Source organism: Anticarsia gemmatalis, chromosome 16 (assembly GCF_050436995.1).
Source record: "Anticarsia gemmatalis isolate Benzon Research Colony breed Stoneville strain chromosome 16, ilAntGemm2 primary, whole genome shotgun sequence".
NCBI lineage: Eukaryota > Metazoa > Arthropoda > Insecta > Lepidoptera > Erebidae > Anticarsia > Anticarsia gemmatalis.
Window position 1 is genome coordinate 9,882,898 of NC_134760.1, and position 16,260 is coordinate 9,899,157.

A 16,260-nucleotide genomic window follows, 5' to 3' on the forward strand; every position below is an offset into this window, starting at 1 on the left:
AGATTTAAGTAATACTCAATCCTCATTGACCTGAGTATAAAAATAGAAGTGAACAAATAACACTTTATTTATTGCAAACTTTTCTACGAAGCGATTAGCTCATGACTAAAGAGTATGCATAAACTCTGTGTTAGCCCCACAAAATTTGGCCCTAAACATAAGAGTAAAAAAAAATAAAAAGTCAGTTTGATGAATGCTTTCAAATTCATTTTTGAAATAATTTTGCATGTCAATGAATAATATTCTTGAGAGATTTTGTGTTTTTTAGGGAGTTATTAGGTAAGCCCGTCATGTTTATAGAATATTTTTAAGTTTAAATTATAGCTTACACCTTTACGAGACAATAACCCTTCTTATGATTAGGAAATAGTTAACGAGCCTTCGCCTGGCGTAACTAAAAACATCACGGGCTCATAGTCTAACACCTACCTTACTTGAACATCTCACTAAGATCAGGTTGTAAGGGGTTGACAGGGGTTTTTAAAACTAGTGTTTTTTTACACCTTCCGCATTATGAATTGCTCTTGAATCGCTATGTGGGAATCGAACCCACGACCTCCCGGCGCAATGGTAGCGACGTGGTGACCTTAACCATTGCACCACGGATGCATTTAAAAGTTGTTTACTTCTTAGGATTAACTAATAATGTACCTATTATTATTTATGTTTCAGTCGACTATTCTCAGTACGAAGCATTTTATAACGTGATCTACAATTTTTTAATATAATTATTGCAATATGACTTGGGATGTAACTTTAGGTAAGATCTCATTCCTATATCTAGAACTCGAGACGTTATAGTTAAGAAGAAAATAGTCTGTTACATTATATTTATTTCTTTAAAAGCATAGGTTGAAAGCATTAAACATGACATCGTTTTTTGAGAATGTGCCGACTATTGACATAGGCACCAAAACATTGTTAAGCAATTTTTTCTGCTGTATTTGTTTGAGTAAATACCTAACTACCATGAAAACATCCTGTTTAATCAATATACAAATGTAAAAGACCTACTTACTATGTTTTGCATTGACACGACCTTTACCTTTTTTTCGTGTCTTTCATGTCATAAACAAATGATTGCGTCGTTCCGATTGCTGATTTTTTATAGTAACCATGCTGTTGTTACTACAAAAGCAGACATTTTTCTTTTAAATAAATATATATAGATTATATATTATGACATAAATACGGATAAACTACTGCTATAATCAGGCCTATACTTAAAATGTAAAGAGTTAAATTTTAACCCGCCAAATAATGTTTTAATGGGAACTGATGCAAAAGTGATAGGAACCTCAAATTGATTCAATTTTTTCCTACAATTCATAAAATTGGAAGTTTTCTAATTACATTTAACTAGCCTATGAGCATAACTACATTAACGACCATAACAAGGAGGGATCTCATAATGCATGCTAGAATAAAAATCAATCTACATGAATATGTAGATAAGAAATGGAATGTCCGGGGATTATTTTCCTCCCGTGTGGATACTTCTAACAGCGGCGCCGAGCGTGCGCTCCAATAAAGCGTAATATGGGCGGATTCATCATATTTTTTATTGTTTCTAACAATCACGAACGCTCTGCGAACTAGTCTGTAGTATACAACCATGCAGCGACCGTACACGCGCCGTTATCTAGCCCCCAATAATTTCGGGGAAGCCTTCCATGGCGGTAAAGTAGAAAAAATATTGGTTTAAGTGAAAGTAGATTAGCATTTAAAAAGACCTTATTGATTTCAGGAACTAAACAAAACTAAACTGCTTAACTACTTTAATAAAATATTTCATGATTTATATTTTGCGAAGTGTTCTAGGTTTACTTGTTTCAGAATGCCTGAATCTTCATTCGTTGTATTCGTTATAATAAAACACATATTTAATGCGTTTCAGATTTTGAATATGTGGTAACGAAAAAAACACCGCCACGCATATGTTTTGGATCTGCTCTGGACCGGGAGGTCTTGCCGACTGCCGGCCCTGCCATGAGTCCGTTCATGAGACGAAATGCTAATGAAATAAGACCCGGTGTAGGTCCTGGAACATATGACGATAATAGAGATGCTTTCTATGATATTAATCGCAGGGTATGTTTAAACACATTAGTCTATAAGTTATGTTGTCTGTGTATTTAATAAAGGAAAACTAATCATAAACATTCATTGTGATGACAGAAATGACTTAGGTACTATTTCATATTATGGTCGTAGGCCGTAATTTACAGTCTAATAAAAAAATGTTTATACAGCATCATATGGCTATCTTAATTTACAAAACTGTTCTCAGATTTACAGTAAACAAGGACTGGGAGCGAAAACTCCTCGTTGGTTGGTGAGACATGAATACCAACCTCCGCCGAGAGAACCCAAGCCAAAGAAACGATTCAAACAAAATTGCGCTCCTTTTAACTCTACTTCTAAGAGAAAGGGGATATTTACTGCATCCACTTGCCCAGCGTAAGGATTCAATTTGTTGAATTAATCTCGAAATGATTGACTGAATGACTGGAATTGAACGCCTAAGAATTTTCTGCTTATACTTTTGTATAAGCATTCAAGCATACCTATGTGTGGTTATGTAGGTCCCTTTTTGTATTATGTAGCATTTTTTCACCCACAGGCCTTGCGATTATTGTCCTGAAGTCAAAAAACGGCAAATGAATTTCGCATACAGTTTCTCAGGGAAGAAAATATTGAGATGTGCCGTGGGAGTAAGTATTGTTATTTTCAGATATAAATAACATTTAATGTACCTAAGTCCTGATACCTACCTAAATCTAAAATACAATTTATTTTCATATGTTACATTAGATTAAATGCGTGCCATACAATTTGGACGCCTGTGGAGTCTGCGGCTGTTCATGCTCGGCACAAGGAGATTACTGGCAGTTTGAAAATAGAGTATTTTTGTGTCGAAAACATTATGCGCGATTATTCAAACATTGCCTAGCGAAATTCCAAGGCTGCAAACTTGCAGAATTTAAGGTATGATATTTATCATAGTTTGTTAGTTAGTTTTGTGTTTACGAAATGTGGAATATATGTGTATGACCTTGCTAAAATATCATGTCGAAATAAAATATTTTTATTGGTCATTACAGTCTATACGAGACTGTTTCTTCGCACATGCGCACAACAGTTGCAAAGCCGCCTTGAAAATAATGAAGAACGAAGAAATTGTGAAGAAATTAAGAAAGGAGGCCTATCTCGATTTATATTTCCCCCAGCGTCGATTCTGTGAAGCAAATTGATTTGAAATTATATTGAGTTTTGCTTGTTACTTGATCATTACAAGTTAGTCTATTAGATTTTTAATGTTTGTTATAGTAGTTTTTTAGTTTAGCTGTTATAACACTGTCGAGGCTGGCAACACCAAAATTATCAATCATCTGACTTTCGTCGACAACTCTCTTCCTTATTTATTATTTATTTTGATAACGAATCGATATTTTTGGGTGAGAACTACGGCGAAACCATGAAACTCGACTCGAATAATAAAATGATAAACAGTGAGGGCGGCGCCGATCTCTCTGAAGAAGTTGTTGATCCGCGACAAAACGCTGAGGACATAATTGATGAAATACTCGCAGAGTTTACAGAGTCGCGATCTCCGGACGCCGCCAGAAATGGGAATGGCATACCAGAAAATTTATTCAGCATGATACAACCTCCACGGACGCGCACTCCCGCCAATTCTTTCTCTGAAAATGCGACCATTGACGACATAGACCCACAGTCCGATCTCGGAGCGTCAATCAGAAACAAGTGTTTGGAACTCGAAGAAATACTTCAGAGTTTGAAGTCACGCCTTAATCATGTTGTTTTGGACGAAAATATTGTACTGAGTCCCGAGGCTAATTCTATGGAGGCACAACTTGAACACGATTTAGACACAGACTGCCAGGAAGATCTATCCCTGCAAGAGTTTTTGGAACTTCTTCACTCTCAAAACAAAATAAGCCCGACAGGTGTACAATGATTGCTCAAAGGACCATCACATCAAACTATTAAGATTAAATTTACATGAATTTATTGTGTGCAAATTGAATATTAGATTTTATTGAAAACTATTAAATATTCAGGCCTAGACTTGTTGTTTTCATTGATGTGTTGAATGGGGGACTTAAATGAAAAAGTTATTAAATACAACAACTTTTTAATATAAAGCAGGATAAGTACAAAAATAGCATTCTTATCTAAAATACTTAAACTATGTAAGGTAGGTACATTGTCAATTTCAAATTCAATTCAGCTTTCTATAATATTTACCATACCACAATTACTCACTGTTAACATTGTTTTTTACCTACAATATGTACTTAATAATAAACCTTTTAACACTACAAAAATATTTTTTTTGAGAAATCTTGTGTAACAAATTTCAACAATGAATTTTTGAGATCCTTTCAGAAGTAGACCAAATTTAAATAGGACCACAATTAGGTCTATTCCATTACAAACATTTAATGGATTACAAAAATACAAATACATATAGGCTACATATTCATATAAGTAACAATACTATTTTTTTTTTTCAACACACAATAACACCATTTCAATCATCAAACATGTCCTGTACTTCAGAACTAATAGTCAGCTCAGCAGATTGTGGTATTGTATCATTCTCGTACAGCTGGCTCTCCTCATGGCTATATTCACTGTCATAGGTACTCAACTCATTCTCTGATTTTAATATAAAACTAGCTTTGTTCTCAACAATTAAGTCTAGAATATCTTTATGATCAGAATCTATCAGATCTGCTTTCAGTTTCTGCATCCAAGCATTGTAAACTCCAGGGTCACTGCTCACATATTCTGACCTCAGAATCTTCATACTGTCTATAGCTTTGGAGTAATTACCATTGATATTATAGTTTATCATGTCTTCTATAGCTTTGATCATCTCTGGACCTAGTTCTGCTAAAGATTTGTTTTGATTCTTGAGAGCTTTATAGTCACCAACAGGGTCAAAAGTACCTATATTTTTCACCACAACAGGGGCCTGATGTGCTGGCATTTGAATTTTCACATCTGCTGCTTCTCCATCCTCTGTTTTAACATCAATCGGCTGAATTAAATCAATGTCCAAAGGTATATTCTTGCTTCGCTTTGGTTTGGGTTCAACATTCTTCAGTGGAAACAGTATTTTTATTTTGTCTATGGGATCTTTTGCTTTCTTTAGCAGCATGGGTGGAACTTCAAACAGGCTCAATATTTCTTGTTTAGGTTTAGGGAGTGGTTTATCTGGGTTCATTGCTCTGTAAGCAATACAATCAAGGACATATTGTGCTGACGGACTGACACACTCTGCTATTGGGAAAGCTTCAGCATCATCATATGTGTCATCATATGCATTTGTTAGATCCATTGCATTAATGAGATCTACAAAAGCATTAACTTGTTCATCATTGCATCTGTGTTTTTTCAAATTTGTTGTTGGAAATGACATTTGTTTTATGTCTTCTTTGAAACATACAGCAGCCATGGACAGGCAGACAAAGTTGTTAGTATCAATGACTGGCATTAGAGCATACATTTTAGGGGCATTGTTATTGTTGTGTACTTTTCTCACTATACCAACAAGATTTAATTCATGTAGACACTCTACAAGACATCTTACAGCCTCCTGTGCTTTCCTATCTCCTTTCCTACCAAACATATACTGCAAGCCATCTCCATTCAAAGTCTGCCATTGAATATTTTTAGCATTTGTGAAACCATAAACTGTGAGACTCTTCTCACCAGATTTATAGAGCATGGTTTCATCATGTTCATCAAATGGAATTATTTTCTGTCCATAGTGGTAGCCCTTTATTTTATTGTCTTCATCAACTTTTTTATTTTCTGGATTGAAGAACTCCTTTGACTTGACTATAGCCTCTGATGTGCTAGTACTGTTTGAGACTGGGTCTTTTACAGACTTATCCCATTTTTTGACTACAGGCTCATCTTTAATCCTAAGAAATGTAGACACAGGAATCTTTATGTTAGGGCCTATACTTAAGTCAACATTCCATGGCATAGCTTTTACTGTTCTTTTCTTGTGGAAGAGAAGATACTGCATAGTGTTTTCAAATGTTTCTGTAGCACCTTGTGTTACTTCTACAAACTGTCTAGCTAATTCAATAGACTCTTTGTCATGATCATCAGAGTATATGTTTGGGCCAATTATGTCTACTTCGTAATCTTCCTCTTTGAATCCATTTAAAACCTGAAGAAGAAAAAAGTGCAAAATTTACTTTATGACTAATGCTGGTAATTGAAGTAAGATTTTTTAAAATAATAAGAGTTTGTTTATTGGGTATTAAAAATTGTGTAAACATAATCACAATCATAAGTACCTGTTCAATAGAATCTGGATCAAAAGCTGGCAACCTCTTAAAATTGGTCATAAGTATGATCTTCTTGCTAGAAAATTTCATACCACTGATGCCATTTTTGTAGTAGTCTGCTGCAACAATAAGTGAATCGAACCAATCTCCTTTGCTGTCTGATGGCTGAAATAAATAAGACAGATACATTTATACTACAATATGTTATCATACAGTTAACATGTTAACTGCACGTTTGGCGCAGTGGTTTAAGCGGTCACCTCGCCGCAACAACCGTAGCGCCGCGTGTGGTGGGTTCGAATCCTACCCGGGACAAGTTAGCGTCAGGACCCCTGGACCAATAGAGATTTTTGTGTAATGAGCACGACTATTTGTTCTGAGCCTGGTTGTCAATTTATCTATATAAGTATATATTTAGAAGTATATAAGTATGTTTATCAGTTATTTGGTTACCATAGTACAAGCTCTGCTTAGTTTGGGATCAAATGACCATGTGTGAGTTGTCCAATAATATGGATTTTTTTTTTTTTTTAAACAGAAATTATACTCATACACAAAACTTCCCAAGTAATTATTGTACTAGTCCTTTAAATTTTTAAAATCGTTGAACGTAATATGTTCATACATAAGCCCCCTCAAAAATAAAAACAATTTGTTTGAATGACTAACTATAGTATTACACAATATCATAAAATTCTAATATTTTTCTTAGAAACAGTCCATACCTTCTCTGGTAAGTTCCGAATCATTTGCCAAGTGGGAGTTTCAAACTCTGTCATTATATCAATGTGTTTAAATGTACCAGGGTATTGCAAAGCCATATTATTGTTGGTTTTCTTGGATCCCAGTAAAATTATTGCAATTACACTCTTTCCCTCGCTCATGACTTTACGTTCTATTATTCTAGCAGCACATTCTTTAGCCTTTTCAAAGAAACTCTTCTCATTTTTCTCTTCCGGGGTAGCAACATTGCGCCCTATGTCTAATATGATGATTATTCCTTCGTGTAAAGCCATTTTGATGTGGTGCCTTGTTATAACTCACTCTGATGATATACTTGACAGACGATAGATTTATTTTCAACGTAACGCTTTTACTTTAGATGTTTACCACTTTTTACTTTAGTTTTCCCGGTATTCTACGATTCAAGTTGAAACTAGTTTGACAGTTGTGAGATATTAAGTGTTTTGACGTCACAGAAAAACATTTGACAGTTGTCACAGTTGACAAATTGTTTATGCGTTTCGTTCATAGCGTGACGCGTACCGCAGTAAACTATTTCAGTTAACGTTATCATGAAAATAAGTTTTTTCTAGGTCTTTATCTAAAGCCCGCAGTTGTTCTAAATCCGTGTTTTCATTAATGTAGTTAGGTATTCTGGCTACATACTTTTTATTTCATCGGTCACCATAGACTAGGTACGTACGCGCAGAATCTACGGTTTGCGTTTTATTTTTATTTTTTCTAATGTCATGTCAAAGTGTACGTAGGCGTCAAAGTTACGCGATCGATTGTTGTTGCTCTAAAATTATTGTTTACAAAACATAAAACGCGTCATTCTGCTGAAATACAATGTTTGTTACTAATTACATCCATTATAGATAAAATATAAAGACCGTGTAATAAAAACATGTGACCACAGTGTACACGTAACGTCTCAAGAAATTATAATGAATACAATAACTTAGCTCTCACGAAGTGAAATTTAAGAAGGAAATGTGCTGAATTTCAACAATGTCTTCAATATTTGCAAATAGGAGTAAAATCGTGACAGAAATGATGAAGTTTTCGTTTCACCACAGAGCTTTTTATTGTTATCTTGGCATGAGTGTTTGGATTTTCTTTCTCATAACAGGTAAGAAAGAAAAATATCACTATCTTATTCGCATCTGAATTCGTAAAGTTGTCGAAAAATAGCTGGCATTTTGGGCCGGGCCAATTTAATTGTGTTATGCTTAATATATTATTTGTGCTAGAAAAAATATGATACAGAATATTATTATGTATCTTTATTATTTTTTTTATATAAATGTTTCAGTCATGTACAAATACATGTCAATGGGAGAAGAAACAACGGCTGTAAAGAAAATAGTGCACAATGAGTACATATCAAAGAGTGATGCGAAGTTTAGACGCATATACTTGAGAGCTTGCAACCCACCAGATAGCATAGTCAGGGGTTCTGAAGGTAAGAAATATTTAAATATAACTTGTACTACATATTATGCAGTAGTTTACAAGCCAATAGTGGACATTGCCTTTCCATACCAAACTTTCAAACAGTGGTTTGCAACTTAAAGTCATAATTTCAGACTGTAGACCATAGATTGTGAACTTTATTTTTAAACTTGAAATTACAAATAAGCTTTACACACCAGAGCCTGAGCTTGAAATCTAGGGCAACACACTATTTTTTTAATTGATATGTTTAATAGCATTTGACCACCTGCCATTGTGGACTTGCAATTCTTCTCATTATTATGGGAGCATAGAATAGTGGGACTGTAACTTATCTTTCGAGTTTATTTATCTCAAGTCATTTAATTAATCTAGTTCTTACTCTCCTAGGTGTAGTAGACAGCGACACCTGGATGCTTCAAGGAGCTCTCGTAATCACCAGACATGGAGATAGGGGTCCCTTAACTCACCTAAGGAATGGTGACAAACTACCTTGTGATGCTGAACCAGTGTCACCATTGCTTAAAAGGTATGACTTTCTTATTACTTAGTAAAGTTTATTTAAAGTTTTCATACTCCTAACTTTATGAGTGTGGCATGGGAAGTAGCATGTTTCTCATACATTATTATTATGCACATTATTGTGCATACCTACATTTCGCAATAAACAGTGTTAGGTCTATGTACTACGGAAATTATAGTAGAAAATACTCTGAGACCGCATCATAAGCAGTTGGCGCGACAGAGGCAGTCTTCCCACTTGGTAACGAACTTCTGTGTGGCTAGTTGTATAGAATTTACGGTTGGATATGGCCAGGTAGACATTATCTTTATAATCTGAGAGAAAAACTCCATATAGTACTAAACCATAGTGTTTTACAACAGTTATGAAGAGTTCGTGTCAAACGCGAGTAGTACGGGTCGCGCGTGGTGGGTGTCCGTGGCTGGTCCGTTCCATAACTTTCCTTCATTGCCGACGAAAGCGGCCGGGACGCGCTGCGCTTTGGGACAACTCACACCGAGAGGCATATTGCAAATGATTACTGTTGGTAAGTACAAATACTGTTAAAAACCTTTGCTTCCCTTCTTGCGACGCTGTAGTCCTAATATGTTTCGTGAATACGATGTTTCGTTACGATATTTATATAATGCACAATAAATACAATAGTCTTTTAAATTGCATCTGCTAGGGATTTTTTGCTATGTGAAAAGGAAAATAATGTTATCCAAAATATCTAATAAATTTCGCCTTTCGACTTCCTATAAACTAAGAGGTATTCGCGAATTACTTAGCAAGTCTAAGAAAGGTGCTAATTTAATAAGAAACGTTCAGCAGTTCCTTTCTATTTCAGGTAATATATTGAGAGAGGCGTATGGAGAGAAATTGAGTTTGGATGCTGTTGAGCCGCAAGGGAAGAAAGATACAGGTAAGTTATCTTTTAACAAAAACGATTAAAAAGCATTATACAATTGGTATGACTCTTATGTTAAGGTGTTGCGTGAAATTTATTGATCCTTGTTAAAGTCGATAAAAGATTGGTATCCGATGTTTTAAAGTAACTGGCTGCCGAGTGCCGTGGTCAAACGGCCAGAGGAAACTTGTAGCGTGATCTACTATACTTTTATTACGATTGATGATGATTGATTACGATTACGCACGGGAAAGACGGCGCGCTCTTCGCTCGCGATTTTTTTCGCGGGCACGGACAGATAACTGCGGCGCGCGCTTTTTTCTTTCTCCTTGCACACCCTTTACACGCACGCTCTTTCACGCGCGAAAGATCGTGTGTGTAAAGACACTTATTGTCTTATATAATAGGTACATCTCGTACCTACTTATTGAAAGTATCGCCTTTTGTTCATATAATTCGTGATTAAGGGGTTGTTTGGCTGCGACGTCCTTATGATATAACCTGCTCAGGATTTAAAACTGAAGAGATTTGACATTAGTCCCGCAACTGATCAAATGGCAATAGTCATTTGTAGACTAAAATCGTTGAGTATCGATTAATTGCGTAGCCTTGCGTCCTTCGAGTCTTAAAGCCAGTATGGTGTTATCCAGGGGGTGACTCTAGCTCTACTACTATAATCATATATGCGATTCATATCATGGAATCCCTTCCATTCCACTCATTCGTAGACTAAAATCGTTGAGTATCGAAGAATTGAAGGTCCTACGGGTGTTGAAGGCAGTATGTTGTCGTGCAGGGTCGGTGGTGTGGTACAGCACGCGCTACCGGCGCACGTTCCAGTCGCTGGTGGCGCTGGGCTGGGGCGCGGCGCGCGGCGCGGCGGGCGCGCGGGCGGCCGGCGCGCGGGAGGCGCACAGCATCGCCTTCTGCTTCCGCGACTGCGCCTGCCACGCGCACCACGCGCTCAACAAGTACGTGCATTAGTTTAGTACCTAGAACACTAAAATATATGTATTCGTGAGTAATTGCATAGTTAGGTTTAGTTTAAAGTAATTATGTTTTTAGCTGTTAAGATTTACTGTTCAAATAAATGAACTTCTTTCTCTCTCTCTCTCCGTACCTGCTTATTGCACATTTCCTTAAATATACCAGTTATTACCACTGATTAGGGTTGCCAGATGGCCGGGATTGCCTGGATTTCCGGGATTGTTCCATGTCCAGTAATTTTACTTTGCTGTCCCGGAATGAAAAAATATTAGTTTTTACAAAGCTACGAAACTACAACGTTTTTTTTTGGTCATTCCTTCTTAGTGTAGTCTCGGACCGGAGAGACCAAAACTTCTTATTCTGTTCGATGCCTCAGAAATGTCTAAGAAATGATCAGCCAACACTACCACTGATGGATATATCTACTTGTGACACTGTCTGTATTGTTCACCACTAGCACTACTAATTACTACTATATTTTGGTTCAGTAGATCAGAAGTTTTGTTGTAGGGTTTCATTCCCAGGGATATTATTCCAATAGAAGACCGAAGTTTGACATTGTGCTCCCAATAACTTTGTTTTCAATCTGAAAAAACGACCTTAATAAATGCCTATTGCCGCGGGCATCAGCGCAAAAAAAAAAATCCAATATCTAAAGTCTGCACGAGATGACCTATGTTATCTATAGCTGACGTCATTTGTTTAAGGTCATAGGGTAAAAGTCAACACGTCATAATTATGTCACTGTTTAATATAATAGCATGATGAAGTTTAGGTTGTTATAATAATAACAACCTAAACTTTAGAAGAAATAAAGATGATCGTGTATTTTATCTGTCAAATAAAAATAACCATAATAAAGAAAACTTTATTTCACTGTTACAGAAAAATCAATTCTCAAGCGAAGAATCGGCTAGAATCTCACCCCGCCATCAAAGAGCTAGTCAGTAAACTGTCCAAGGTTCTATTCGAGTCTCAAGAACATCCCGACGCCGACGTAGTCCGAGACGCGCTCCTAGCGTACATGTGCCACGACGCGCCTCTCCCCTGCACGGAAAAACCAAAACAGAAAAAACTAACTATAAACAAAAAACTAAAATTCCGACCAGACACAGTACCTTCTAGAAAGATCCTCGATGTAGACATAGATACGCTCAACATGGAGCTAGATTACATCAACAATCAAATGGACTTCAACAACGAAATAGGGAGAAAAGCAAGAGATATCATCGGCAAGTACTATGACAGTAAAAAAGCGCCTTTAGATTTCGACGCACAAATGGAGAGAGAAAAACTATTGTACTACCAACAGAGGTACCTAGACAATGCAGATGGTTACGAAGACGTTGTTATAGTGAAAAAGAATTTAGACGCAGATTTCAACTTTCCGAACGACGCGAGAATGGACGCGGATTTCGACGAAGATTATAAAGAACCAACGCCGGAAAGCGGCGAAGACTTCTGCATTAAGAAAGAACATGTAATGTCTCTTTTTGCTTACTTAGAATGGAGTTATAGACAGGAAATTAAGAATGTACATAATAGGAAGAGAGGTTTGTTAGTCGCGTACGGTTTGATACATAATATAGTGCAGAATATGATTCGAATGATATCGGAAAATAAACCTAAATTTGTTGTGTACTCCGGTCATGATAAAACGTTGCAAGCGTTGATATTAGCGTTAGGGTTAAATAATTATCAGCATTATAATATACAGTATGCATCTAGGATGATATTCGAAGTGTATAGGAAGAAGGATTTGAGAGACGAATTCAAGTTTACTAAAAGGAAAGCAGTCGCGCAAGACTTTTATTTCCGTGTTGTGTACAACGGGGAGGATGTTACAAACAAACTAAGTTTTTGTAAGTCCAGACAGAATGTTGTAATGAAAGTAGTTGACCCTATTGATGATATGAAGATTTACAATACGTATTTATGTTCAATAGAGAATATAGTGAGGTTTATTCACGATGATTACTTCGCCAGTTTCAATGTGACTAATTTTAAGGATGCGTGCGCGAGTTATGGGAACGCTAAACATATTTATTGATTGGTTTGTAAGTTGTTGAGTACTTAATGTGCAGTGAGGTTGGAATCTGCAAACGACTCTACAAGAAAATGTCACTAGTCAAAATTGATCTATAGTATCAAACATACATACATAAAATCACGCAGTCTTTCCACCAGAAAAATGTATTGTGTATCGTATTCCTACAAATATGGATTGACTTATGTGTGGGATCCTCTGTTAAGTTTGTAAAATATATTTATTTCTGTTTAGTAAAAAACATGACAATAATAACTTTCGGGTTGTATTTTGGGTGCACTTGATGTAAGTGTGCACGTGTATGTAAGTGTATACGCACATGTGCTCGTTATAAAAATATTTGTCTATTATAGAAACACTAGAGACCGCCCGCGACTTCGTCCCCGTGTAAATCCCGATCCCTCGGGAACTTCGGGATAAAAAGTAGCCTATGTGTTATTCTGGGTCTTCAGCTACCTACATACCTAATTTCATTGTAATCGGTTCAGTAGTATTTGCGTGAAAGAGTAACATACAGCCATACATACAAACTTTTGCATTTATAATATTAGTAGGATTGACAGTGACAGTTTCTTGTAGTTAAACTACTGATATTGTATAGAAAAAAGCAAGCTTTAGTTTTGTTCTGTATATTTTTTAAATGAAACTTGCAGGCTCCTTGAATATTGGTTCACTTTTAAGCCATATCATAGTTCTTAAGTTACGAAACTGTGTTCCGTCTCTTTCACAAGTCTTACGAGTCAGTGAGTCAAAAAGAGATGCACGATTGTGGAAGGTTTTAAATTATTACACTATTTATTTAATTTTTGAAAGCATATCATTATTTATTGTGATATGAATTTACGAAATTGGATCTCAACATTCCCGTGTTATTTTAAAAAGACCTTATTTATTTTTAGTATTGTAAGTTTAGTTTTACCATTTAAGTAGTATCACTAGTGTAGGTACTAAATGCTTGGAAAGGGGAAAAATTTGCTTAATAACAAATTTAATGTAAGTCCCATTCACATCGTAGCGGTAAGAGGCTTTAATGGTTGACTAATATGTTGGTCTAAGTTCTGATCTTGCCAAAAAATCTAGTTACGCCTTTAGGCTGCTGATAAAATGCACATTAAAAGTTAGATCTTCGCAAAGAAGAGGAAAAACAATAGATTAAAGAGAGGTTTCTTTCTGCGATCTATCTTTCTGATTTCGTGCGAGTGTATCTTTCTCCCGTAATCTGTAGCGCGATTCTGTGCCAATATGGATTTTTAACAGCCAGCTAGGAATCGAAAAAAGTGTATGAAAATCTAATCAGCGACTGTAGCAAACGCTGAACGAATTATTTTTGCAGTAAATTTTCAAAGTCTGGCAATTAATACACAGTACTGAATATATATAGCGCTACTGACCTGTCATTCTTTTAGATGCTTCGGTGTGAATGGTTCTTTATACATAAACATCAAATAATAAAAATTATTAAAGTAACAAAACACGCACAATAAATTGCACAAATTCCGTTTAACACTAGTGGTACTAATTAAATAATTGAATGACATATCCTAATCAATAATTTGACGTATCATGTAAGAGGGAATAACGAAAAGACTGCACTTATATATTGTGTTCTATATTTTTTTTGTTGTTTACATAAATTAACTTATTCGTAGATATTATTTTAATTGTAAGTTTTAAAACGTTTCCCAGGATCTTTGCTTTAGTAATAAAAGCAAGCACTAATTTGATGATTTTTGACCATGGTACCTATAGGGTACCTAGTTGTGACATCACTTATCAGATTCACACAATTACTCGTAAAAGCTTCATCGAAAATACTCATGCTAAGCCATTTTTATAACAATTTTGAAATGAAATGAAATTCTATAATACGACAGTGACGTCTCTATGTCGTGTTTTTGGTTTTGGTTTTATGTAAAACCTCTTTTATGGTTAACTTATCCCACAATTTATGCATTAGAAAAAGCTAAGTTAAATGCTTCGTTTTTTCATCGGCATCCAGCGGGCTTATCACGTATCTCAGTTGACAGCTAGTGTACGTCAAAGTGATGGTCATTATTCAGTACATTGCTGCTTTGACGTAACGTGCTAACCACAGTATTCTAAGGGAGAAAACAATGTACAGGGTAGTGTCTTTCAAATATTTGACAACTGAGATACGTGATAGCCCCCCAGTATGCATTTCATAATTGCATTTAAATATGTTTTTTAATGTTCTGCAACCCTTTTATGTAGCGTAATTATCTACTTAACTATAAGCAATAATTTTAAACATGTAATTCTTCTGTTTAATTAATATTAACGTTAATGATCTCCACATAACATCATCCTTTGCTACTCTGGGGATAAGCAGCAATATACGTCATTCATGATCTCTTCTTAAATCTAAGTGTGGTATGATTTTTTAATTGTAAAGTTCCTGGGAAACGTATCTCATGTTTGTACGTTATTGTCTCAAATAGACGCCATAATTTAGAGTAATTGTACCCACAGATAATATAATAGATACATCACATTAAAATTGTTTGAATTCTGATATTGTCTTATTATTTTCACAATATCCATTTATAGAATTCACTTTTGAATAATTAGGATAATTACTAATTTAGGTGCAGCGCAGACGACAGACTATCCGTGACGCACTTTTATGTCTGTGAAAATAGAACTTATGCCTTTATATGCAGTAACGCACACAACGCGCAAAAAGTCCGGCGCGTTACTACATATAATTGCGTAAGTTCTGTTTTCACAGACTAAAAAGTGCGTCAAGGATAGTCTGTCGTCTGCGTTGCACCTTATTGTTACATATTGACTTCAAATATTGGAGCAGGAGATGCAAAGCTCAAATACCTCTAAGCGACCACCCATGGAATTGAAACGCAACTGACTATGAACGCTTTAGATAAGCCTAGCGTCTAGATGTTTCGCTTATTAATTTTATTTCTCTTTTTTTTTTCTTTTAAAAAGACAACTCCCGCACTAAGAAATGCTCGTGTCGCGGGGACTTTTTACTAACATACCTACAAACAACGGACACAATGTAGGACCAGACCCAAAACAAAGATTTGTGGATCGCACAACTAATTTTTTTCATTGTTTGAAGCTTCATTGGTGACAGTGTTAAAAATTTAATGTTTTTATTACATAATGTTATAATACTGTTTGCTTCGTTCACCACAATAATAATAATAATAACTAATAATAATTGTCCCGTGTGGGAATCGAACCCGGGAGGTCGTCCCGACGCAATGGTCGCAGCGGCGCCATGGAGGCAGTCAAAGGAGTAATACTGATCGGTTGAAAT

General features: G+C 35.8%; 4 protein-coding genes across 8 annotated transcripts in view; 3 read left to right on the top strand and 1 right to left on the bottom strand.

Annotated features, from left to right (window-relative positions):
* LOC142979241 (uncharacterized) overlaps positions 1-3,254 on the top strand; it is a 51,434-nt gene extending 48,180 nt beyond the window's left edge. For 2 of the 5 annotated variants that reach the window (XM_076124067.1, XM_076124066.1), the window contains 6 exons: positions 673-760; positions 1,898-2,091; positions 2,291-2,460; positions 2,624-2,714; positions 2,815-2,988; positions 3,105-3,254. In XM_076124067.1, the coding sequence (XP_075980182.1) occupies positions 739-760; positions 1,898-2,091; positions 2,291-2,460; positions 2,624-2,714; positions 2,815-2,988; positions 3,105-3,254 (801 nt within the window). In that variant the 5' untranslated portion in view covers positions 673-738. Of the gene's footprint in view, positions 1-148; positions 280-672; positions 761-1,897; positions 2,092-2,290; positions 2,461-2,623; positions 2,715-2,814; positions 2,989-3,104 lie in introns of those variants that run through there. The other 3 variants (XM_076124065.1, XR_012959820.1, XM_076124061.1) reach the window with 3 other exon arrangements.
* Positions 3,255-3,467: 213 nt separating this feature from the next.
* Positions 3,468-4,092, top strand: LOC142979245 (uncharacterized). Its single transcript, XM_076124073.1, has one exon. It carries the CDS (start codon positions 3,479-3,481, stop codon positions 3,980-3,982), a length of 504 nt encoding a protein of 167 aa, XP_075980188.1. The 5' UTR covers positions 3,468-3,478; the 3' UTR covers positions 3,983-4,092.
* Positions 4,093-4,142: 50 nt separating this feature from the next.
* Positions 4,143-7,503, bottom strand: LOC142979242 (X-ray repair cross-complementing protein 5-like). The gene is made up of 3 exons (XM_076124069.1): positions 7,061-7,503; positions 6,345-6,500; positions 4,143-6,214 (listed from the first exon to the last, which is right to left on the bottom strand). The coding sequence occupies exons 1-3, from the start codon at positions 7,349-7,351 to the stop codon at positions 4,559-4,561; spliced, it is 2,103 nt and encodes a 700-aa protein (XP_075980184.1). The 5' UTR covers positions 7,352-7,503; the 3' UTR covers positions 4,143-4,558.
* Positions 7,504-7,800: 297 nt separating this feature from the next.
* LOC142979243 (2-phosphoxylose phosphatase 1) lies at positions 7,801-15,492 on the top strand. Its single transcript, XM_076124070.1, has 7 exons — positions 7,801-8,190; positions 8,374-8,523; positions 8,904-9,042; positions 9,399-9,562; positions 9,866-9,940; positions 10,722-10,896; positions 11,798-15,492. Exons 1-7 carry the CDS (start codon positions 8,070-8,072, stop codon positions 12,960-12,962), a joined length of 1,989 nt encoding a protein of 662 aa, XP_075980185.1. The 5' UTR covers positions 7,801-8,069; the 3' UTR covers positions 12,963-15,492.
* Positions 15,493-16,260: the final 768 nt, after the last annotated feature.